Source organism: Physella acuta, unplaced genomic scaffold (assembly GCF_028476545.2).
Source record: "Physella acuta isolate Inbredline_101_S28 unplaced genomic scaffold, ASM2847654v3 ptg001942l, whole genome shotgun sequence".
NCBI lineage: Eukaryota > Metazoa > Mollusca > Gastropoda > Physidae > Physella > Physella acuta.
This window is the reverse complement of record NW_026733447.1, coordinates 1-25,702: the sequence shown is the minus strand read 5'-3', so window position 1 is coordinate 25,702 and position 25,702 is coordinate 1. Positions and strand designations below refer to the sequence as shown.

Below are 25,702 nucleotides of genomic sequence, written 5' to 3'. Positions count from 1 at the left end.
AGCATGTAATTGATAATATTGTAGTAGAAGGCTTTGATAAATTACTAAGGCCTACCTACTTTGTGTCTTTTTACAGCAATATGTATCTGAAACTGGACTGAGTTTAATTAAATTAAAATGCATATCTAGTAATTAGTCTACTAAGTTTATGTAGCCTAGTAGTAGAATCTAGATCATACCAGCCAACAACAAATTACCACATTATTATTATTTGGTTAATAATTAGGCTAATTTTTTTTAATCCACTGTTTATAAAAGAAACAAATCAAGCTAGAAACATTATAAGACTGAGATGGTTTAGAATAATAACAATGGACCCAGTCTACAATTGATACACTTGCAGGTCTACATAGGGCCTACAGTCTAGTAGTTTACAGTAGGCACCTAGTGTGTAGCTAGTATACTAGTCAGTGTGTAGCTGTCCGAGTTAAGATTTTTAATGCCTTAATGCTTTCTCCTGATAAGCCACGTGTGCTATAAATGACATAACATGAAATCGAGGTGAGAAATGTTGATGGGAGAGCAGTGGGACTTTCCCCTTTGTTCTCCCTGCTGGGCCCTGAGGGTATCACGGAGGTGAGAAATTTTCAGGGGAGGGCAGTGGTACTGACTCCTCTTTGGTTTTATTGTGGGCTAGAAAAGTGTGGGGGCTGGCCATCATGAGGGTTGAACATCAGTATTAATGTGTCTGATCACTTCCCTGCTGGATTATAAGGGTCTTAAATTGTATAACATGCTACCCAGATTGGCTGAGATCTAAGAACAGCAGTGGTTATTACCCATGAATTATATTAGCCGTTGTAGTGTGGGTTTTGTAGGAGTTAAGTGGTCTCACGTTTGCTACAGTAGCGAGGTTGCACTAGATCTATTGCTACTAAATCTTTTACTTAACAGAGAATCTATAATCTACATTAACCAGATTTAGATAACCTATAATATACCTACTTAAACTCTAAACGCAGTATTACTAACAGAATTTTTATTTAGAAATTTCGGCAACATATTTATATTATCTACGAAACTGTCAATAACAATATAAGGATCTTCAATTCCAAAGATTTCAAGTTTTTAAACATATTTTTCCTTTTCCGCGGGTGCGGTTCTTTACATACAGTGAACCCATCCAGCGTTGGTGAACAGCTGATTGTGTTTACGTCCGGTGTACACCACCGTGGCGGCCGACGCAGGTATCACGTGATTTAGGTCACGTGTTTGCAAGGACTCTATAGGATAATTAAAATTGATAGTATACAATATCACACTTACAGAAATTTTATCTTCAAGATGTTTAGCATAATCATCAGCTTCCATGAAAAAATCTTTAACTTCAATCAGAGCCTCTTCCCTAGGTGATTTTTTACTGTTAAAAAAATGAATGTCTAAAAATAATGGCAAAAAAAAAAAACAACTCAGGAGTATGTTTTAATAACAACCTGGGAAAAAAAATGGCATTCAATCCTATGATTAATAACCATTATATAACTTAAAGATTTTACTTACATTATATGTAAACTTTCATGTGATCCTTTTGATCTTTTGAAAGAATCTTTATTTTGTCGACCTAGAGTTTGGTTGGTAGATTGTTTATTGATAGTTACAGGGGATGGCTGTAAATAGAGTTGAAAAGTAGTAAAGGTCATAAATGACATCACACTCTAAAGGGAGGGGATGGGGGGGGGGGTTACTGGTACTACTTTAAACTGTCAAGCTGCACCAGTGGCCTTTGCCTACCCTACCCCCTCCCCATCAGTGATCATTATCGTAATCATCTATTCCCGTTCAGTGCCCAAGATGCATGGGGTAAATTAAGCAGAGTTCATCTGTTTCAATGACCTTGGCAGTTGAAGGCTAGCACCATGCCCAGTCAAATTTGTTTCCTTAACATCGATGAGTCAGGTACCCGTTGGAGCTGGGTGAACTGCAGTCATGAGTCCATACTAAGATCCCAACTTGAGACCTTTTGGTTATAAGTCAACCATCATATCATTGTAATTGTATCATCTAGATTTGTTTTAAACAGCACTATATGCTAGGGTTACGGTGAGTTATTACAAAGGTGACTAAACTGAGCCAGAGGCATCCTCTGCCACCCTGCCAGTATTGTATTGTTGGGCCTGAGTTCACCCATGATTATCTTTGTTGTATCTGCACAAGGGTGGCCTCCAGCACTCGGACAGTTGAGCGACTTAGAGCACTATGGTGTCTACATTCGTTTTAAAGAGCACCCTACATTAGATGAAGTGTAATTAGTGGCTGCCAAAAGCACCCCAACGCCAAAACACCAGGCATTCTCAGAGGGGAATGTTCTCCCTTCAAATTACTGTTGGTAATAAACTATTTCATACAGCACACCCTGGGGTTCCTGGATGGTAGTGTTAAAAATTGCATGCAAAACTAAGATCAAAGACATACAGCACTGGCATTGTTTACGCAACTGAACAAGGTCAAAGGTCTAAAGATAGGTAATGCATTAATGAAACCCTCTTAAAATGTTGTGTCATTTGGAATTTGCTTTCTTCTGAGATTACAAAATAATAAAGAAAATGCATACTTTAAAACAGCCTTAAGGTTGGTAAGTTTTTTTTTCTCATTAGCGTTATATTTTCCTTGTATAATTTTTAAATGGAGGGGTTGGGGTCCGGGGGTACTGTAATAAAATGGTGATTGAACTGCTCAACAGTACTGTTCATAAAATATTCTCCTTAACCTTTATTAAAAGTTAAATGAATTCTTAACACAGACAAAGCTATGTTTTATGCAATTTTACAATGCTAATAACTTATACAACATTAAAGAACAGCTATTTTAAAAGTGAACTATTCATTAGATAGTTTCTAAATTAAATAGCTTCTAATACAAAGTCAAATGCCTTTTGTGTTTATTAAACCTTCAAATATAGTAAGAGGTTTCAGAGATAAACTAAGAAACCTTGTGGTCAAGCATATGTGACCTAATCATTGGTTCAGACCAAATTGTATTATTTTGCACCTGATATCAAGAAAAAAAATTTCTTTATCACTTATCTCAAAGCTTTAAAATAAGGGAAAAAAAGTAAGTCAAAATGGTAACTCAATTTTAAATAATGTTGGTAATCATATAATATTGATACATGTTGCATTGTTTTCCAAATGCATATTAGGGCATGATCATTTAATTTTTAACATTTTGATAGTAACTAGTAACACTTGTTATCAGCCAAGAAAGTTGCCTGAGACTGGCATAAGAGGAAAGAGTTTTCTGTGGAGGCCCCATGTGTCCTGGGCACTGAAGAAAATACATGATGACTATTTAGCTATCTATCAAAAACTAATTATCCATTTATTGCAACAAGAAACATGGTACCTTAATCTCATTTTACACACTAAACAAAAATCCTTTTATTAATGCTATAAAGGTACAAAAACTATACATCAATCAATTTTCTTAGTTCTAATAAACCGGGAGCGATCTCCCTTAAACTTTCTTGAATATTCTTATATAAAAAAACAGGGGATGGGAACTCGGAATATAGACATGAATTTTAATCCATTTTAAATACTTAAACTTTTAAAAATAGAATAAAATCTCTGTAGAAAAAAGAATTGCGCACCAGTGAACGCCAAATAAAGTGTGCATAATAGTGCGGAATATTATTAGTACTTTTTAAATTTACATTCATTTTTTAGAAATCGGAAATAGCGTAAATTATTACTTCCAGTCAACGGAAATTACTCACAATTCGATAGAAGGTAGAGAATTAGATCTTTTACTTACGTGTGAAATTTCATTTATCTATCTGAAATACTAGTCAAGTTATAGGCTTTTGATAAATTCAAAGTAAAGAAAGTACCACTTCCGGTTATCCGAAATCGCTCAAAAGTTGATACGGAACGACGATTTTGATAAAATACTTCTATGTGAAATTTCATCAACCTAGCTGTAACGGTACTCAAGTTATCGTGTTTACAGACACACACACAGACATACACACAGACATACGGACAAGATTGCAAAGTTATGTTTTTCTTTATCAGTGAGGTGTAAAACGAGATTTCCAAAAATCTCCCAATTTTTTTTTTTGCACGATTACAAGACTTTCTCTATACTTCGTATATACGAGAAAGTAAAAAGGTGGGATTAATGTTGTTTTCTAGAAATTAAAATCTGACAACAAGCTCCCTATAGATATTAGCAACAGTCATTAGAATATACCAAAAGACAATTGTAATTCTACTTAGATTATTACACCCTCTGTTAAGTACTACAGCTAAATATCTATAAAATATGGCTGGTGGTAGTGTCAGTATAGATTCTGGAACCATAAAAAGCAAACGAATTGACTTATTATTATATGTAATGAAGTAGGGTTGATTTATATAACAACTTTAACTTTGTATATAGTTGGCACAGTTTTTACTCTTTCGCATAATGTGAAGAAAATATTAAATCCACGCACATTGCTAAAACATATTAAACAGATCAATGTCAAATAATATTTTGGCTTAGATTCCTAAATTGATACATTTTAATAACAGTAGGGTGGAAAAAACTAATTAATTAAAGTGTTTGATAATTATGCAAGGGGAGGTGATTTAAAAGAAATTCAACTTACTAATAAAATAAAGTGTGAATGCTAATTCCTCAGACGTAAGTGAGGACATTAATGTTGGAATGATATAATTAGCATGGATTGATGAAGTGCAATATGGTAGGTAAAACACAGATATTTAAATACTGCCTTTTATTTATTTTATACACTGAACGTACTGTTTACTAATTATTATTTTTAATCTTCTATCTTTCTGTTTGTGGACAAGCTAAAGGTTATATAAGTTCGTGTTTTCATTTGTTTTTTTGTATTTGCATTGTGTTTGTGTTTTCTTTTGGATTTGAGTTTGCATTGTGTTTGCTTTTAGTTTTGTTCTGTTCCATAGTTGGTACATTTAAAAAGACTCACCGTGGGGGAGCATGGGAATGCAGCTAGTGATACTATAAGACTATTATTATAATAAAAACAGATACAGTACTGCACAACACTTGTTTTGTTATGAAAACAAACTGATGACCCTGGTGTGAATGGCACATTTTGGGGTAATGAAAAATGTGGCTTTTTCTTTAGCTAGTATGAAATTAATTTTGGTACTTTTTACCTGTAACAGCAATCAAACAATTTTTCTTACCTGAGCCATATTAGCAGTGTGATATTCAGCAGTCGAACGAATTCTATCCACCCAAAGTTGTCTTTCTTTAGCATCACTAGCTGTTAAATGTTAGTTAAGTATAATAACCCACCAGGTAAAATTAATATGTCATTGTTAAAATTCATAATTTGTTATTTACTGAACAAATAGGTTTTATCTTTAACACAATTACCAAAAAACAGTAAATCAAAGCAAAAAATACTAATAATAAGGAAATAACAATGTACCTCGAAGCTTAAAAATCTCTCCATTTGCTGCACTAATAATAAATGTCTGGGAATCTTCCTCTGATGGAGATACTACAGCTGCCTGTGTTAAAGATTTTTAGATACTATTTTAAATAAAACAAACATTAAAACCTTTATAACAATAAGCTTTCAGGTGAACTTAAAATTTAAAAAATGAAAATCAGTATCTATTCTTTTGTTATTGAATGTAGTAATCTGTAACTTTTTACAGTCCTATGCACCCACGGTCGCCCAAAAAAAATGTTGTGTAGTACAGTTTGGTGTGCCCGCAGTTGCAAGAACTATATACAGTATGGTACATTTATTTACACATAGTAACAGAAGTCTTATTGGTAACGAGATTTTTAAGATACCTGCTATTTTAATTTATTACTATTTTCTACAATTTTTCTTAAGTTAAGAATTTTATTTTTCAAAATTATGTGCTCTATTTTTTAATTTATAATGTAGCTAATACATAAAATTTTGTGGTTATTTTTAATTATTTAAAATATTTTTTATATAAGCGCCGTGGTTGAAAATGAGCAGTTTTTTTTTCGCCTGGCTGTAAGGGAAGTAAAATAGTTTTGATGCCCTGGATGGTAGAGGGTTAAATTAATTTTTAATGAGTAGGTCAAAACTTACTTACAAATTGACCACAATACCACATATGGGCATCAACTAAATAAAAGCTTATAAAAAGGGAGAAAACATTTAAAAACTGTAACAGAATTACTGATGAATATAATAATAAAACAGTATTTTTTAAAGAATTTACATACCGCAAGATGAATGGATCCTCTAGGTCTTAGTTTTTTATGCTCCTCTTTCTACATTAATAAAAGTAAAAATGAATGGGATTTTTAAGACTTCAAAAATAGTTAAAATAGGTAATGCAAAAGGGTCTTAAAAGATTTTTTTTTGTGAATGAGAAAATGTATAATGATTTTGTTTGCAGAAAAAAACAATTTTACCTAATTAAACATTGAAATAAAGCAGAAATTAAACCCACCAATCATAGTTGAATTGGTAATAAAAATAACTATGCCTAAGGGCATGGGCAGGTGATGAATACCCAGTTAGCCAAAATGCTTATTTATAAAACTAATACTATCATTTATCGTATCTAGCATATAGTTACAACTAAAAGTGTTAAGTCTAAAAAATAAAAAATTGCCGAAAATGTCCTGCCGGTGACATGGTGATGGCAGCCATCTAGGTATTTTCTTACCATTTTAACATTGAAATAAACTTTCTTAATTATTAGTAAAATTGATCAACATTTTCTCAAGTTATTGTGTATACATATACCAATAAAACTTTTAGAACAAATTTTTGAAAACTTGTCTGGTTTTTCTTTTATAGTTATAGTTTTTTTGCAAAAATTAGGATTATTACTTTCTAATATATATAAAGTATAGAGAAAGTACTGTAATCGTGCAAAAAACAAAGCTTAGCAATCTTGTCTGTATTCTGTGTGTGTGTGTATGTGTGTCTGTAAACACGATAATTTGAGTATCGTTACAGCTAGGTTGATGACATTTCATATATAAGTATTATATCAAATTTGTAGATCTGTATCAACTTTTCAGCTATTTCCAATAACCGGAAGTGGAACTTTTTCTACTTTCAATTTTTCAAAAGCCTATAACTTGAGTACTATTTCAGATAGATAAATGAAATTTCTTGTATCAGTCAAAGATCTAATTCTCTCCCTTCTATCAAATTTTGAGTAACTTCTTTTGACTGTTGATTTCTCAAAAAACGCACGTGAATTTATAAAGTACTAATAATATTCCGCACTATTATACACATTTTATTTGGCGTTAGCTTGGTATGCTACGAGATTCTATTCTATTTTAAAAAGTTTAAGTAATTAAAAATGGATTTAAAATATTGTCTATTTCCAGAGTTGCCATCCCCCGTAGTGTTACACCGCGTTTACACTTACATGTATACTAGACTTGACCTACTAAAGTGTTTTCTAAACATGTTACGAGTATATGGAACATCTTCTGAGTCGCAGGGCACAAAACCACGCCCCTTTTTATGTTCTGGGTCAAGTTTTTGTCTTCGCTCGCTGGGCGAAAACATAGGACATGTTCTGAATTTTCAGTTGAGTGCGCATGCGTCGAAAAGTAGTAAGCGCATCCTAGGTATCAGCTGATTGCAAAACTAAATAAACTGATCTTGAGTTTTTGAGCACACGACTTCATGATTTATAACTTCTCTAGGCCCTGCTAAAAATTACATTTTTATAATTGCTTATTATTTCTTTAATTAAATCCCAAACACGTTTTAATGAAAAAAGTTAACGTCTAAGGCATTACAATTTTTCATTTAAACCAGTTTAGGTATTAATTACGAAAATAATAATTAATTAAAAAATATAATGTAACCAAATTTAACCAATATTTTGTTTTAAGAGTATAAACATATTTTCAGTTTCCGTCTGACATGAATAAATCTATAGGCCCTCCAGAATGTGCTCGTGGGATCACACAATCAACTGACGATAAAAACTGGCAGACAAAAAGTCAAAGGCTAATTCTTTAGGTTTAAAATGGGACATAATTAACATAAAGAAACTAGGGGCGGGGAGGTGAGGGGGGAATGAGTGTCACAGGCCCTAATCTAAAAACTAGATCCTCTTTTTTTCTTAATAATAGACTTAGTTATAACGCGATCTCAATACGTTTAATGAACTTGGCAGATGCAAGTTTTCGAAGAAATCGGGCCTTTCAGCACGATATAGACAAGCAAAGAAGCTGGGGAAATAGCTACCATGGGGTTGGGGTGGGAAGGGATTATTGTACTGTGGGATGGGTAATGTCTACGACCTTGGTATTATACACAGCATTATATAAAAAAAAAGTCTAGCTCCAGTTGCTAAAATCTTGCATGTTATCTAATTTTTAGATAATTAATTGTAGAATCGCAAGCCCTGTGGCTACAACATTTTCCTTTTTAAAAAAATAAAGCTGCGTGCCCACTATCTATGTTTTTTTATACTTTGATTACTCTTTATTTTAATTATCTGGGTCTTTATAGCAGACGCTCCGGGTCAAAGGTGATGTATGTTTTATAAAATGTTCAGTAAGTGTGAATGCTAAAGTATACATGTTCTGTGGATAAAATTGTTCCAGATAAAAATAATTTTTGGCAGGCATTGTGTTCCAGAAATGTTTAGCATACATGTCGTAAGTGTAAACGCGGTGTTGTATAAGTATATTCGAGAACGTTTAAAGGAGATCACTCACGATTTATTTCAAAAGTGATTTTCAGAAAAAAAAAATATAGAAACAAAAGTATTTTTAAATTTGAAAATGTCATCTATCAGAACTTATGTTTTTATTGAATTAGCATAAGCCATCTTTGAGTTATTTCGATGTAAAAATGTAAATAAAATCCAAGATGGCCGCTATCACCATGACAATGGCAGGAGATTTTTGCCAAATTTTTAAATTTTAGACTTAACTCTTTGAGTTATACTCTATGCTAAATATTATAGTATTAGGTTTAGGATTAAACATTTTGGCTAATTTTGTTTTTATCACCCGCCCATGCCCTTAAGCTTTGATCTAAAATGAAAATAAACTTTCTTTAGCAAATATTAAATCTCCCCATTTCTTTTGCTACTAGGGCCTATAGAAATTTATTTTTTTTATGTATAGAATTCAAACAATAGTCAAGTGTAAAAATTGAAGGTGCCATATGCAATGTAAATGGAGCTTTTGTTCTGAAAAGCATAAGCAATATTTTAAACAAGTTAAAATTACCTCAAAATATTCCAGCATGCCTGAATCTGGATTTAAAACAAACCATCTATACTGGAAACCCTTCACAACATTTGTAAACTTAAGAATCTGGCCTTCCATTGGTGCTCTTCCTGATATGGATCTAGAATTATAAAATTTGCACATCATTATTTAAAAGGTTTTTCTGTTTTAGAAATTACAAAAATCATGAATTATTATAAAATATTAGATTGAGTATTAAAACTTACTCATATACAGAATAATTCATAAAACAAAAATTTACCCAGCTAAATATTTGTTCACTTTCTGTATTTTAGCTTCTTCAATTGCTTCGAATTCCTGAAAAATAATAATTAGTGCCAAATCAGTCATTGCCTTATATTTATTGTATTTATATTTTCAGAATAAATCTAGAATGGTATATAGATCTTATATATATATATATATATATATATATATATATATATATATATATATATATATATATATATATATATATATATATATATATATATATATATATACTCTTAAACTGAATAAAAATAATACAGAGTACCATTTTTTGTTAGATTATGACTGATACCCTTTAAGTTGCGTGCGGCACAACTATAAACAGGTTTCAAATTACCCATTAACCAATGTTAATAAAATGTGGTTATTGTCTGTAACTATAGCAAAGTTTTAAAAAACCCAAAAACAATTAGATTTTTTTTTCATTTCTTAAAATCACGGAATGTAAATAAACATGGCATAAACAGGTAGTGTGGTTTTCACAAGAACGTATGAAAACCACTCATGCGTGACCAAAATCGTCGATCGGGTGCCTTCACGTGGTTTGACATGTTGACCCAGGCCTTTGTTTACATCCTAACATCACACAAAACGGTCTTTTTGTTTAAAAACATTCTTCTAAAAAATGACTGTTTACATTCAAACATCACACAAAACAGTCCTTTTTTTAAAAAAAAACCTTCTAAAAATTGACTATGTCCAATTTTTTTAGGGGATTATTTTTGGCCCATTTTGAAAAACGTAAAAAAAATCCTAACTACATGGAGAAAAAAATCATCTTTTTGGAAGATGATGTTGAGTTCTTTCCATAGTGTAAACATGTGGTGTCATAGTTTATTGCGTTCTTGTTACAACTATTAACGCTTTTCCGGTTGTATAATTAAAATTGCGTTTCTACATTTGAATGCCTTTATTTTTATTCTTTAAATAAAATTTAGGTCATACATTTAACACATCTAACATAAAAAAAAATTTATTATATTTAACAAAAGTCAGTATCAAGTTCTCCATATATCGCTGAAGATACTGATCTCATATCAAGTGAAAGTATTTTGCGGACAGAGAGAGAGAAATGCGCACATGGGCTTTTATATATTCGGATAACTGGCCAGGCCATGCACTGGCCTCTGTGAAAAACCTATCTGTAAAGGACCACGACTTGTGTATTTAAGTAATCAGCATATACCCCCATTGCCCACATAACCACAACAAACCAAAACAAAAACAAAAAAGAAACCCGCAAACATAACACAAACTTAAACACAATTACAAACACAATTACAAACACAAATAAAACACAAATGCAATTGAAAATGCGAACGAAAACAAACCCAAATCCAAAAATAAACGCAAAGTGCTCACAGTCTAGCCCAGGGCGCCAAATCGCACCATGCCTGTTTCAGCTTAGTAAACCACTATAGCAAACCAACTTATTCATAGTTTTTTGCACTCACTTAAACAAATGAATGTAGGTGCCAAAGCAAACACAGGAAGACCTGTGGTACCAAATAACACCCTGTCTGGGCAATGTCATCTGATGGAAACTTTGAAGCTATTAAACATAAACATGGCCCTTGAAAGGAAGTACGCTGCTAAATGTACTGTTAAAATGTCTGCTTAAAAAAAGGTATGCACTATGGTGACGTAAAAAAAGACAACGTTCATCATGCTTGATGCGACAAACGAAAATTGAATTCCCCTTTCGTGCTCAAAAAAAGACAGATTTAAATTAATTCCCTACACAAATATTAATAATTGTATTATTTTATGTTCAAAACTCATAAAAAATATTGTTCTGCAACACTAGGTAATGAACGATACAATAATAAACATAAACAATAACACTCGCTATTCCATTAGAATATTTAGTTATGCCTTATTTCAATGTACTGCCTATTAACTTGTCTATCCCAAATTGCAACATTCAACTTGATGGTGGAGATCACAAAGAAACTAAACGAGCTAAATCTAAAACTGCATGGAAAGGAAAACCCAGCATGTGCCTTGCTTGGATAAGATGATTGTTTTGTGAAGACCTGGAATTACTTTATTTCGAAAAATCTGAAAAAAATATCATAATAAAACCAACGCTACTATTAACATGAATCACTTCAGCATTGCTATAAAAAAAATGAAGGATGGATTCACTGAGAGATTTAAGCAATTCAAAAGAAATGCAAGTACTCTGACGATCTTATTCATAGTAAATTCTCTCAACACAAAAACAAATTAGATTAACTTTGAGCTATTTGGAATTGATGCTGGTTCGCTTCAAATTAAATTGCTAGATTTGAAAGCGAAACATTTGTGGATTGGTAAGTTCACAGATCTCAAGAGCAAGTTAGATGATTTGGAGGTCCAGTAAAACATGCACGTTTCACTGGTCAACTGGACAGCTCTAAAAGAAACGCCGCGAGTTGAGGCCCTACTATGTGATGCATGGATTAGTCTTGAAGGATGTTATAGGGCTGGTAAGAAGGTCACCAACCAGTTCTATGGCTCAATAAAACCTGCATGAGCCATAGAACTGGTTGATGACTTACTTACCAGCCCTATAGTAAGATGAAGAATTTGGCATTTGGAGTGCTGACGATCTTCGGGTCAACATATTCATGCGAGCAAGCGTTTTCTTGCATCAATATAACACAAAGTATAAAAGCCAACTGACAAATAAAAATCTAGAGGCGTGCTTGAAACTGAAAACAAGTTATTAGCCAAGTTTAATTTAAACAAACTTTCAAAAGGCATGCAAGGCGAAACTGTTGTAAATAGTATTCAATAATCTAAGTAATATACTTTGAGTTTGATTACTGATTTTATTATTCTAGCAGAGCTAGATACAATACTTTAATATATGTATTTATTTGAATAAATATTATTTCATATTTAAAAACAATGTTATATATATATATATATATATATATATATATATATATATATATATATATATATATATATATATATATATATATATATATATATATATATATATATATAAAATCCTAATTAAATATCATAATATAAAAATGTTAGTGTCTCTTTAAAAACTGGGATATTTGGTAAATTGTAACTTTTGGCTCTTCCATCCCTAAAGGTTGCCGACCCCTGTTCTTGAATTAACGCCATACTGTATTGGGACTGGATTGGCACACGCTTGCTCGCTGACAAAAGAATGCAAGTGAACGAATTGGCATGAGTTTTCTGCTCACAGGTGATCAACTTCAACTTGATAGGCAGAGTCTAACAATTTTTAAAAAGGTCTAAGTCTAGATTCTAGATCTTGACACAAATCTTTAATATTAAAACTTGTAGTTTGTCTAGTGTAACAATGTGGTAACATTTGGAAAAAGGAAACAGCATTCATGTAATTAATTATGGTAATTGTCTCTAATCTATATATATAATTCTCTTCTGGGATCAGTTAGAAAACAAGCTGCAAGCGCTTTTGCAGTCCCCTCTCTTCCTCTCTATCACTATCACTACCACCCCACCCCCACATGATCTGGTGAGCGGTGTTCACTCTGTTTACATTTTACAATCAGAGAGACGGGTTTGGTGACGGCTATTAGGGGCAGATAATTGAGTTTGAAACGATTTTAAACTTAGAGGAGGTAACTAAGAGGAGGCTGCTTTCACATGGGGGGGGGGGGGGGGTTTAGTGTTTTTAAGCAAATATTTTCAATGGCAGCATTGGTACTGTCGAATTCACAAATTATAAATGACTGAAAAGTAGAAAAAAAAACAACTAAATAGCGGCGTATGATACGCAGTGGGTCGGCTCGTACATATTAATCTAAGAACTGTCTGGCACTCTCACTCGGTGGTCTGTCGTTTTTTGTGGCAGTTCTCAGAATCTGCGAGATTAGCAGTTTTTTCATTTGTCGTAGATCAGACCCTTAAAATAAACGTAAAAAACCAGAGCGTGTGTTTCAGGGTTAGATGTAATTTCCGGTTTTGGTAAGGACAGGAGACAGACAACAATGTTTGAGTTACTCTACTTTGTATCTAATCTAGATCTAGTATATTGTAATTGCAGTCATTTTCATCTGTTAAAATTACAATTGGTATTAGAGTATTAGTACAGGATGGAGAGCTGGAGTGGTTTTTTTTCCTGACAGATTTTATCAAGATAGATCTACTTCAAGCTGAAATTGAATATTTAAATTACTTTACCTTACTTATACTACATTAAACTACATTTGCTTTATCTTTTAAGAGTTTAAAATTAATGTGTGCCTTTTGTGTCTTAGCTTTTTATCCATTCAGCTCTACTCTGTTATAATTAAAAAGTGTATTAATTGGTTTAGGCCGCAATTGCGCGGTTCGCTCCGCGTTACGCTAAATCTTTACCCTAGGTAGCATGCGATATAAAAAATAGGTATCATGATGATAGTCCTAGATCTAGCTAAATCAAACTGCTCTTTAGTCAATTGTTTTTACAGCTACAGTGTGATAGTAGATCTAATTCTATATTATTAAGCCTATGTGGTGATTTAATGTGAACTTTAAAAAATGACAAGAAATAGCAAAGAAGGTCTGTTTTTCAATTTGCTTGAATACAGGGGAGATGGGGGGGGGGGGGGTGGGGGGGAAGGAGAGAGAGAAAAGTGAAGGCACCGACAATCTCGTGAATTTGTGCTCTCTCTATGACGTGTACTGCTGAACTCACCGACCTTGGTGGGATTTTTCAACCATGGGATAGTAAATGTAAGCAAGCAATCACACAAGTGACGATGTTTTGAAATTGTATTTTAAAAAATCACACGTCATGTTTTCAATATGAAAAAAACCAAATGTAAAAAAAGACACTAATACCGGTCATGCTAACCCTGGGACCCGGGTTTGAACTCGGAGCTTCATGTCTACGAACTGTATTTTTTTTTATAGACTATCATATTATTTTAAGCATGAATATTCAATAGGCCTATTGTCTTCCCATATTTAAAATTAGAATTTCAAATATAAATATTTATTATGGTCATATGATTTATGCAAGTGTTCAATATTTATAAATGGTATTAATAACATCTAGAATCTAGAGTAGAATTTTGAATTTGTAATGTAGGGCCTATATTTTGAATATATTTTCCTTTAGGCCTACCAATTTAATAAATAGCTAGATCTAGGTTTATGATTAACAAGTTGTATTTGTGGTTTTTTTCCCGGTGAGTAAAATTACCTATGTTTACACAAATACCATGGCAACATTTTAAAACCTGTGTACACAAGTTCACAATGTCCTGTCAGCTGGGAGGTAAAATGTGGTTTTTGGCTTTCAAGTAGTATAGACTATATAGGGTAAAGGAGGGCGTTAAGAGCCGTGTGGTATTAAGCCCCAATCAACACCCCACCCCCACAAAACCCCCAACAACACTGCTAATCTATTTCTGAGGTAACAACCACTGCTGTTCTTTGATAACAGAGAAGCAGAGGATTCATTTTATGTAATTTATGACCCACTTGGTCCAATAGGGAGAGGATGAGACAGGATTTAATCCCACTGCTCTTTCCCTAAAATTTCTCATCTCCATAAAACCATTTTGTGAACTTTTTTTCCAAATAGACATAACTTGGGAAACTTCACTTTGTAATAAACCAAATGAGTTTTTCAAGCCCATTCTTTGTTCCTGTATTAGAGCATTGGTTGTTGTACATTTTAACGCTATTTTTATAGCTATGGCTAAAATAGTTTTATTTTGGTGAATTTTTTTTGCACAGTGATTATTGGTGCCAAAACAAAATGGCCGACATTAGTCCCATTTTACCATGCTATAAAGTTTTTATCATTATCAGAGTAAAACTTGACTGATCATTACCATAATGGTTTTATTTGTTAGATAATAACTAAATCTTCATGAATACATTAATTTTGTTCACTAGCTTGCCTGTTTAGAAAAGTTATAACAGATACTGTTATGTGGCTCTTGAAACCCTATGTGCAAGTTTCTCATTTATTAGACCACTGAATATGACACTGGTATAGGAATAGTTAACACAAAATGTATAAATTGTTAAACAGACTTGTGTCTAAATGATAGAAATACAATTATAACCTGCTAAAAAGTAAAAATTCAGTCATCTGATGTTAGCAAGGTAATTTTTAAAATGGTACGAGTACTTATTACCCCTAAGGGGCAATACAGCCGACTCAGCCCCCATCTGTTTCTAACCAACCATACAACTTCTAATATCTTTGTAGGTAACAGGAATAAATGTTCTTAGGTCTCAGCCAATCTGGGGTGGTATGTTATGTATTTTATGACCCTCATGGTCCAGCATGGAAGTAAACAGACACATTAATACCACTGCTCCCCCCCTTACAATTTCTTACCCCCATGATACCCAGCCCCCACCAGTTTCTGGCCCACCATCTCTTTGTAGGTAACATGCATTACAGTTACAGATCTCAGACAATCTGGGGTGGCATGTTATGTAATATATGACCTTCATGGTCTAGCAGGGTGGAGACCAAAGAGGAATCAGTACCACTGCTCTCCCCTCACAATTTCTCACCTCCATGATAGCCAGACCCCCACCTGTATCTAACCCACCATTAAACTTAATCTCTTTGTAGGTAACATGGACTAAGTTCTTAGATCTCAGCCAACCAGAGATAGCATCCCCTTATGTAATTTATGGCCCTCAGGGTCCAGCAAGGAGAAAAAAAGGGGAAACCAGTACCACTGCTCTCCCCTCACAATTTCTCACCCCCATGATACCCAGCCCCCACCTGTATCTAACCCACCATAAAACTTATCTCTTTGTAGGTAGCATGGACTTAGTTCTTAGATCTCAGCCAACCAGAGATAGCATCTCCTTATGTAATTTATGGCCCTCAGGGTCCAGCAAGGAGAACAAAGGGGAAACCAGTACCACTGCTCTCCCCTCAACATTTCTCACCTCCATGTCATGTTATGTATAGCACACATGGCTTATCAGGGGAAACCATTAAGGCAGATTAGTTAGTACCAACCCTTTTTACATACAAGAATGTTAACTCTGGACAGCTACACACAAGTATACTAGCTACACACTAGGCATACTAATGTGCCTACTGTAAACTACTAGACTTTATGCCCTATGTACACCTGCAATTGTATCAATTGTAGACTGGGCCCATTGGGGCCTAGAGATAGCTAGTATCAGTTAAAGTGTGTGTACACAGCATTAACTATTTTGGGGTTAGAAATTAATTATTTTTATTGCGGAGTTAGTCTAAACTAGGTGATAATTCTTATTGCCCCATTGCCCGGCTCCTTTCACCCCAAATGCTGATTTCGGGGGTATGACAATAACAATAAATGTTCAATTAAACCCATTTAAAGTATATTTAATAGACTTAGTTATTATTTTTATATTGTGTAAGATATGTTAGAATAATTTTGCCATATTTTCAATACTAAAAAATTCTTAGATTAGTAGAAATCTTTAAAAATGTACAGGTGCTAAAAAGTGTGGCTCTTAACGCCCTCCTTTACCCTATTATATAAATATAATATTATTAGTATATATTATATAATGTAGGCCTACTAACTTACTAAGTTTGGAACCCAAGACTCAAGCAAGAGAGAGAAAAGACTAAAGATTCATAAAAAAAACTGATAAAAAGTAAAAGACTCCTCTAGTTTTTTTTTTTTTTAGTTCAACTTCAAGTTCTTCAAGCAAGACCTAAAATTTTAATTTTATAAAATTAAATTTCCAGGCCACTATCCTATACATACAGTGACCATAACCTAGACTCTATATATATCTACTAGATTCTATATAGATCTACGTTTTAAAAGTAGAACCTTAGCTCTCTGCATAACAGCTATTACTTGAAGTCTTTCCGCCTCTGAAAGGCCTGATAAATCAGGCAGTGCAAAGGTCAGATCATCGTTGTCACTTGACGCCATCATTTTATTCTGAATAAGGGACAATTGTTTCCGGCTAGTAGTTTTCTACGGCAGTATCGCATTTTTAAACCTATATTTTTCATTACCTAATAAAAAATTACCTGGGCTCTAGATCTATATTTTTTAATGTCAGAAAAAAATTAGATATTTATCTTACTTAAGTGTTCTAAGTGTGGGGAGTCGTAGTCGGGAGATCGTAAGGGGACTATTGAGTCTATTTAGAATTGCAAATAGCTAATTGCATTGAAAAAATTAAATGACCAACTAAAATTTAAACAAATGTCATTGAATGAAAAGGGGAAAGTGAAGTGTAACGGTTTTGTATAGTCTACTATAATCTTCTACTATAATCTATACATCTATCTATATGCCTACACATTTCTTTTCAATTGTCACAAACTACTAAAACAGAGCGAGGGGAAGTATATGTATTTTAACGTAAACCTAGTATATAAAGTTGAATTCTGTATGTATGTGGAGGACAGCGAGTTGACTCTGATTACACAGAAAAAGAGCAAGGAAAATAAACTTGGTCGCTAAAGTGTGATATATCTAAAGTGTTCATCATCTAAATTAATGTTAAAAAAAATTAATGACGAAGGTGTTTTAAAAAAAGTTTCAATTTCCAAACTTATATTGTTAATTGACGGCATGTGCATGTAACAAAATGAAAGAAATTTCATCATATCTCAAAAATTTCTAATAGTGTTGGAAATTATTTACTTTTAGTCATTTAGAACTCATGACGTCCCTTGATAAATTAGGAAAACACAATAACTTCCCTTTAAAAACATTACATTGGGGGGGGGGGGGGGGAGATTTCTTTTTATTACTTTGTTTTGGTGTTGGGAAAAAATAATTACATAATTAGCGCGGATCAGACGCGTAATTGATGCAAGTTTTTTTTTCTAATAGAAATGTACAGTATACATGTCGTAAGTGTAAACTCGGTGTAAATCAATGGGGTAGACAGTTATCTTTTTTCTTTTTTAAGGGGGAGGGCGTTTCCAAAAACACCATATATATATATATATATATATATATATATATATATATATATATATATATATATATATATATATATATATATATATATATATATATATATGTATATATATATATATATATATATATGTATATATATATATATATATATATATGTATATATGTATATATATATATATATATATGTATATATATATATATATATGTATATATATATATATGTATGTATATATATATATATATATATATATATATATATATATATATATATATATATATATATGTATATATATATATATATATATATATATATATATATATATATATATATATATATATATATATATATGTATATATATATATATATATATATATATATATATATATATATATATATATATATGTATATAATTCTCTTCATGGGGACCTTGCGGGACACCACCACCAAAACGTAATCGCGCCTAGCAGCCCCCTCTCTTCCTCTCTAGGCATATCGCTACCACCCCCACCGGTCTGGTGAGCTGTGGTTCACGCATGTTTACAATCGTAGTGACTGCTATAGGGCTGTAAGTAGGTCACCAACCAGTTCTATGGCTCATGCAGGTTTTATTGAGCCGTAGAACTGGTTGGTGACCTACTTACCAGCCCTATTAGGGGCTGATAATTTAGTTTGAAACTATTTTAAACTTAGGGGAGGTAACTAAGACGAGGCTGCTTTCACTGGAGGGGGAGGGGGTGGGTTTGGTGGAAATGGGAGGGGGTATCCTTAAAGAGCTACTAATAGTGTTTTAAAGCAAATATATTTTCAGTGACAGCAGTGGTACTGTCGAATTCACAAATTGTGAATTACTGAAAAGTAGAAAATAAAACTAAATAGCGGCGTGTGATACGCCGCGGGTCGGCTCGTATAAATAATTCTCTTCTGGGAGAAGCTAGAAAACAAGCTGTAAGCGCGCTCCCTACCACCCCACACCTACATGGTCTGGTGAGCTGTGGCTCACTCTAAATGTTTACAAGCAGAGCCGGGTTTAGTGCGACTATTAGGGGAAGATAATTTAGATTTTGAACGTAAGGGGGGGGGGGAACCAGAGGCGTATCCAGGTTTTCGTTGTAGGGGGAGCGAAAAGAGCAAAAAAGGCGCCGAATTTTTAACACGTTCCATATACGTGTATTTTATATATATATATATATATAATATATATATATATATATATATATATATATATATATATATATATATATATATATATATATATATATATATATATAATTACTAGCTGTATGTCATTACTTCGCTATGATGTAAAATAAATTGAAAGTAGCACTCTGAAGAAATAAGAAAAAACACACAATGTAGGCTGACAAAACAAAAAATGTATCAATCTAAACAAAAAAACAAACAAAATATACACAACCTACAACCAAAAACAATGAAAGTAACACAATCTGTTTTGTAATTCTTGTAAAAAAAATTTTACATAATAATTCCTGGGAAATTTTTTAAGACAAGTGAAATAAAGGGAAATAATCACTTTCTTAATATAAATATGTATATATCTACACATTTAATTATAAATGTCAAAACAAATAAATAATTACTTTAGAATATAATGAAATTGTTTAAAACTATTCGTTTTAACAAAATGTTTTTGTCTATAATCAGAATGAAATATATCGTCATCATAAATGCTAAAGTATTACAGCATAATGAAAGTTTTTGAAATCAGAGTTGGTATAAAACTACGCTTTTCAAACTCATAGAAAAACATTCGAAATAACAGCCTACATTTAACTAAATGTCGGTCATTAGTTCAGATCATATATTTTTTAATTAGCTACTGCTTCTTTGTGTTCCTTAAAGATATATTTTTAACATAGTGATAGGTATGGGTTAGATCACCATATTGCTCACACACCTTTTTACTGCCCAGTCACTTTAGGTCAATTAGCCAACCCAGTGTATACCTAGGTGTGACATTAATGTCGCTCTACACAATTGTGGTGGTGAGGTGTGGGGTGGGGAGATAACCAACTCAGAGTGAACATAGCGTCAGTTTTTAGATGACTGTTCTAAACATACATATATATTACACATGTATACTGATTCAGAAATAGATTTAAATAAGTAGCAGTGGTATTATGACAATATTTTTTTTTACAGAGGGGTCCATGGGGGAGGGGGGGGGGGGTTGTAACTGTTTCATATAATTTGTAATCGTATCACTATCGCCCAAATTGTAAGAATATTACTACTACTTCATCGTGATGACAATGACGTTGTTGACGTGTCAAAATTTCCCCACCGCTACGCAGCTTGCCCATAAGTAAATTTAAATAGAGGTGCCACATCAGTTGTATTTGTTTCTGTATTGTAATTTTAAAAAAATTAATCACACGATTCAAACTGTATAGATAAAGTAATTATGTGTAAAGTTTTATGTATAAAATTTTCTAATGCAATTATTCGTAAGCAAATACATTATATAGTTGCCTTAAACTTAACACCCCTCTTGCCAAGTGGTACTACCGGTAGAGGATTTTAAAAAATTCCAATGCATCGTAATGGTTATTTTTAGAATGGCAAACTGATGCAGCTGTTAATACGTGTTGTAAACGTAGACACTACTAGACTAGTACAATGATGCTTAATTGCTGCATGAAAAGAAATCTTGTGATTTACATAGATGTGCCGACCAAAAATATTTTTTTAACAAATATCATTGTTTAAAACTTTGAGTTTAAAAAGTTTCCAAAAAGGCGCCACTTTGCTGAAAATGGCCAGAGGGGGAGCGGCCGCTCCCCCTGCTCCCCCCCTGCGTACGCTACTGGGGGGAACTAAGTGGAGTTTACTTTAACGGAGGGGGTGGGGAGGAGACGTTTATCGTCCTTAACGAGCTACTTATAGTGTTTTAAAAAAATATTTTCAGTGGCAGCGTTGGTAGTGTCGAATTCACAAATTATGAATTACTGAAAAGTAGAAAAAAAAAACAACTAAATAGCGGCGTATGATATGCCGCGGGTCGGCTCGTATATATATAATTCTCTTCATGGGGACCATGCAGGACAAGACGTAGACACACGCCGTTAATCCTACGCTCTCTAGGCAAATCGCTACCACCCCCACCCCCTCCAATCTGGCGAGCTTTGGTTCACGACGATTTTAACGAAGGGGAGGTAACAAATTCTGATTGATCTTTTCATTGTCGTCTGTAAACGGCTGCTTTCACTGGGCGGGGGGGGGGGGGGGGGGGGCTGGGGGGGGTGAGGGAGGGCGGGTAGTGTTGAATTCACAAACAAATTATGCATTGCTGATAAGCAGAAAATAAAACGACTAGATCTAGATGCAGTGTTTATTCCAGACTTTTTTCTCCGGGGGGGGGGGGGGAAGGGGGGGTAGACTTTCTCCGGGGAGGGGGGGCTTTGCCCCCCGAAGAGATGCCTGGAAGAAACTCTGTCTAGATGGCGGCGTATGCTACGTCGCGGGTCAGCTCGTTCGCTTTAAAACACCATCAGTAGCTCGCGATATCTAAAAGACGATTTTATGCTCCGTGAAAAGCAGCCGCCCGTGACCACAATTTACAGAGAACAGCTAGCTGATAAAACAAAGGATAGCTCTTAATCGTGCTACCTCCCCTTAGTTTAAAATTATTTAAAAACAATATTATCTGCCCATAACATCCTTCACTTGATCGAACGGCTTTACGATTGTAATTTTTGTGAACTACAGCTCACCAGTCTGTTAAGGTGATCGCGTCTATCTAACTATCTCCACTTCTGTTATTGAATATAGTAATTTATCGTAAGATTTAATTTTTCAATCTCCCCTTAGTTTCGAAATTTAATTTTAATTACTAATTAAACATATAATAACATTTAAAAAATATATAGACTTGTATTGTCATCGAAGTGGAACGTATCTGGAAAGTTTGAACGAAATCGCTGCATTAAAGGTGAGTCACAATTGAGTTACAAGATTTCCACAAACTCACAAACAGACTAAATAAAAGCTTGTAATAATTAAAGAGTTTTAAAGAATGCGATACGCTATGGAAACGATGAGCTACTATAACCGTTTACTAAATCAAATCTGGTGCGTTCTCCGGCTCCCCGGCAGAGTACGATTTGGCGCCCCGGGCTCCCTCGTCAGTACTATGGCACCTGTGTTCGTTTTAAGGAATGCCGTGTACTTTTGGATATGGTGGGCTACTATTATCGTTGCCTAAATCGAACCAGAAACGAGCGTAGGTACTCTGGCGGTCGGGTGATCAGAGCACCCCGGGCTACACTGTGAGTACTGCTCCGCTTATATTCGTTTTAAAGAGCATCCTACATTAGGGACATGGTTGGCCACTATATTCAACGAAAAAAAAAGAAACAAAGGAAGCAGCCAGCGCCCCTGTGGTATCCCGGTATTGTAACCGGGGGTCGCGAAGGAGGGTGATCAACGTATATTTAAAGCATTAGGGCGTCTGGCAGCGAGTGCGAACAAGCCAACGCCCCGAAATCTAAGATCAAATATAGCACTGGTGCCGTTAGGTTGCGTTCCACCCCTTTTCGCAGCACCCAAATGCGAGAGAGGTGTGTAGCAATCTGTCGTGTATGTATTCGTCCACGGCTTAGGAATTCAGCCGCTAGGCTGTGGACACCTTATTTGGCACTGACATCTTTAACTCATACAAAGAATCACACTCGACTGCAGGTTCGAGGTTATTTATTACTTTATTTCTTTAATGAATAATCATTGTTCAAAAAATAACATGAAAATCAACAGACCTCCAATGTCACAAGTCTTTACACTGTAGCAGTCTGTATCTTACGTTCTACTGACATTGTTCTTTCGTTCACTACAACAAGTGTAAATTCATCATCGGCATTCTTCATCTGCGTAGTCATACGATCTCTGTACACAACCATTCTCTACAATTTCCATTGGCTTTTGCGCCAGATAGTTCTCTCGTAGTTTCTGCGCACATACTAAAAAGTAGCGCGGCTTAAACACGCAAGAACTGGCACTTTCTGTTATTGTGCTGATTCAGTCAAGGCCAAACTATTCTACTTTGGTACCACTTTTTGAGTAATATTTGTTATTGGTTGGTCAATTTGTATCTACTATGTTGGTTACAAAACCACTAGGCTATGTCAAGCAATACGTCTTCTTTTTTAGTCACACCAGATACGTAACAACTACAATTACATAATAGCTCAGTTTTGTTTTGGCCTTGACCTTGTCCTTGCTGACAGCCAAATCCTTTGTTATCAATTGCATTATTTTTGTAACTTTACCCTTGTTACACAGGGACTGAGTGGTCTAGCGGTAGAGAGCTGGACTGCACAAGTCAGTGAACCGTCCCTGAGTCCACCCAACTCTGATGGGTACCTAACTCACGTTAGGGAAAGTAAAGGCGGCTGTGCATAGTGCTGACCACACTATCTCTTCATATGCCGAGGTCACAGAAACACGTGAACTTTACTTCTGTTTTTTCCACAGAAACAAGTGAACTTTACTTCACTTGCCCCATAGACCTTCAGGTTTGAAAGGGAAACTTTTACCCTTGTTACACACAAACATATATATATATATATTATATATTATATATATATATATATATATATATATATATATATATATATAGTAAAGGACCATGACATTGCCCACCCTAACCACAACCATCTAAAACCAAAACACAAAAAAAGAACCGCGAACATAACACAAACACAACCACAACACAACACAAACAAAACACAAACAAAACACAACACAAACCGGGACGGCTAGTATTATATAAAATTGTAAATCTTCTTGTAGTTTGGTGCAGGTGTCTATAAAAGAGCTTTCTGAAACCTATCTGTAAAGAAACATGACATGTGTGTTTAGTAATCAGCATATACCCGGCATTGCCCGCCCTAACCACAACCAACCAAAACCAAAAACACAAATAAAGAAAGGAAACATAGCATAAATACAAACGATAACACAAACACAAACACAAACCCAAAGAAAAAAAAACACAAACGAAAACGAAAAAGAAAGAACGAAAACGAAAGCCCGGGGCGCCAAATCGCACCATGCTGGGGCGCGACGGAATTGCCTGTTTCAGCTTAATAAAGGACTATAATACCCCAACTTATTCATAGTCTTTTGCACTCACTTAAACGAACGTATGCGCCAAACTGAACACGGGAATGCCCGGGGCCCTAAATAGCACCCAGTCTGGGCGCATGTGGACTCCCGGATTCGATTCACTTAAAGACTATAGTAACCTTTCTTATCCATACTCTATCGCGCTGTTTAAAGCGAAATTATGCACCCTAGCGCTCACATGATAGCCCAGGGCGCCAAATTTAACCGTGGTGGGGGTGGGGCGCCGGCGGACGCGCCTGTTTCAATTTAATGAACAATTATAATATTCCAAGCTTATCCGTAAACGGAAAGAAATAAACATATAGGACATGTATGACCTGGCTTATTAACTGTTATTGATTTTAAAAAATAATAATTAGTAAACAGTAAGTTCAGCCGTTAGATGGTGTGACGTCACACATTAGCATCATTAAAAAAGCAATGTTAGAAAACGAATTTTAGCCGTTTATTTCGCGTTTTAGAAAACTGTTTTATAAATTGAAATAGGAATTGATAAAAATACTCTATGTTGACAGAGTTCAGACAAGTTTTTAGAAAAATAACGTATTTTAAGAAAAATTCAACTGCAATTTTTAAGGGAGGTTGTAGGCTGAGGTGTGAAGTCATTTTAGGGGGGGGGGGGGGTCTGGCTTTTTGTGACGATGTGTGACGGAGGGGAGGGGGAGGTAAAAATCGTCAAAATAAGCGTGACGTCATTTAGGGATTACCCTAATGCGTAAAAAAAATTCAAATGTACAAGTGAATTCAAACCAAGTCTAAACTAACTTAAACACTTGAACAAACGCATGTCAACCTATCATAATCTAATCTAAAACGAAGTTAGTCCGAACATCAGCACATATAATAACTACATATCGAAAACATACATTTTATAATAAACTCACATTAATAGGCTACCTTATGGTCGTCCATATGATGTCACGCCCCAAAGGGTGTGTGGGAGGGGGTTGGGGTCCGGATAAATAGCTACACATTTTTACAATAAAATAAAAATCGAAGTTACACTTACGCTATATAGTTATTAGGAATACTATAAGGACAACTTATTCCAAAATTCCAGTGCGAACACGCCCCCTAATATGAAATATTAGCACAACTCGTTAATTAGGCCAGCAAACTAGATAATACTGTGTGCGGCGACGGAACACTTTATCTTCGTGTGATAGGAAAGCACATGGACGGCCCGAGCAAGCTAACATTTATT

The 25,702-nt window shown here is 34.3% G+C and overlaps 1 protein-coding gene across 4 annotated transcripts in view; it reads right to left on the bottom strand.

The window, feature by feature from the left end:
* The window catches only part of LOC131931311 (oxysterol-binding protein-related protein 11), a 48,344-nt gene extending 22,654 nt beyond the window's left edge, over positions 1–25,690 (bottom strand). The window contains exons 1-8 of one of the 4 annotated variants that reach the window (XM_059288058.1): positions 25,508–25,690; positions 9,449–9,504; positions 9,187–9,307; positions 6,190–6,237; positions 5,408–5,489; positions 5,160–5,239; positions 1,501–1,607; positions 1,267–1,360 (exon numbers count right to left, since the gene is read on the bottom strand). In XM_059288058.1, coding sequence (XP_059144041.1) covers positions 1,267–1,360; positions 1,501–1,607; positions 5,160–5,239; positions 5,408–5,489; positions 6,190–6,237; positions 9,187–9,285 — 510 coding nt within the window. In that variant the 5' untranslated portion in view covers positions 9,286–9,307; positions 9,449–9,504; positions 25,508–25,690. Of the gene's footprint in view, positions 1–1,266; positions 1,361–1,500; positions 1,608–5,159; positions 5,240–5,407; positions 5,490–6,189; positions 6,238–9,186; positions 9,308–9,448; positions 9,505–17,246; positions 17,364–23,129; positions 23,304–25,507 lie in introns of those variants that run through there. The other 3 variants (XM_059288060.1, XM_059288056.1, XM_059288057.1) reach the window with 3 other exon arrangements.
* Positions 25,691–25,702: the final 12 nt, after the last annotated feature.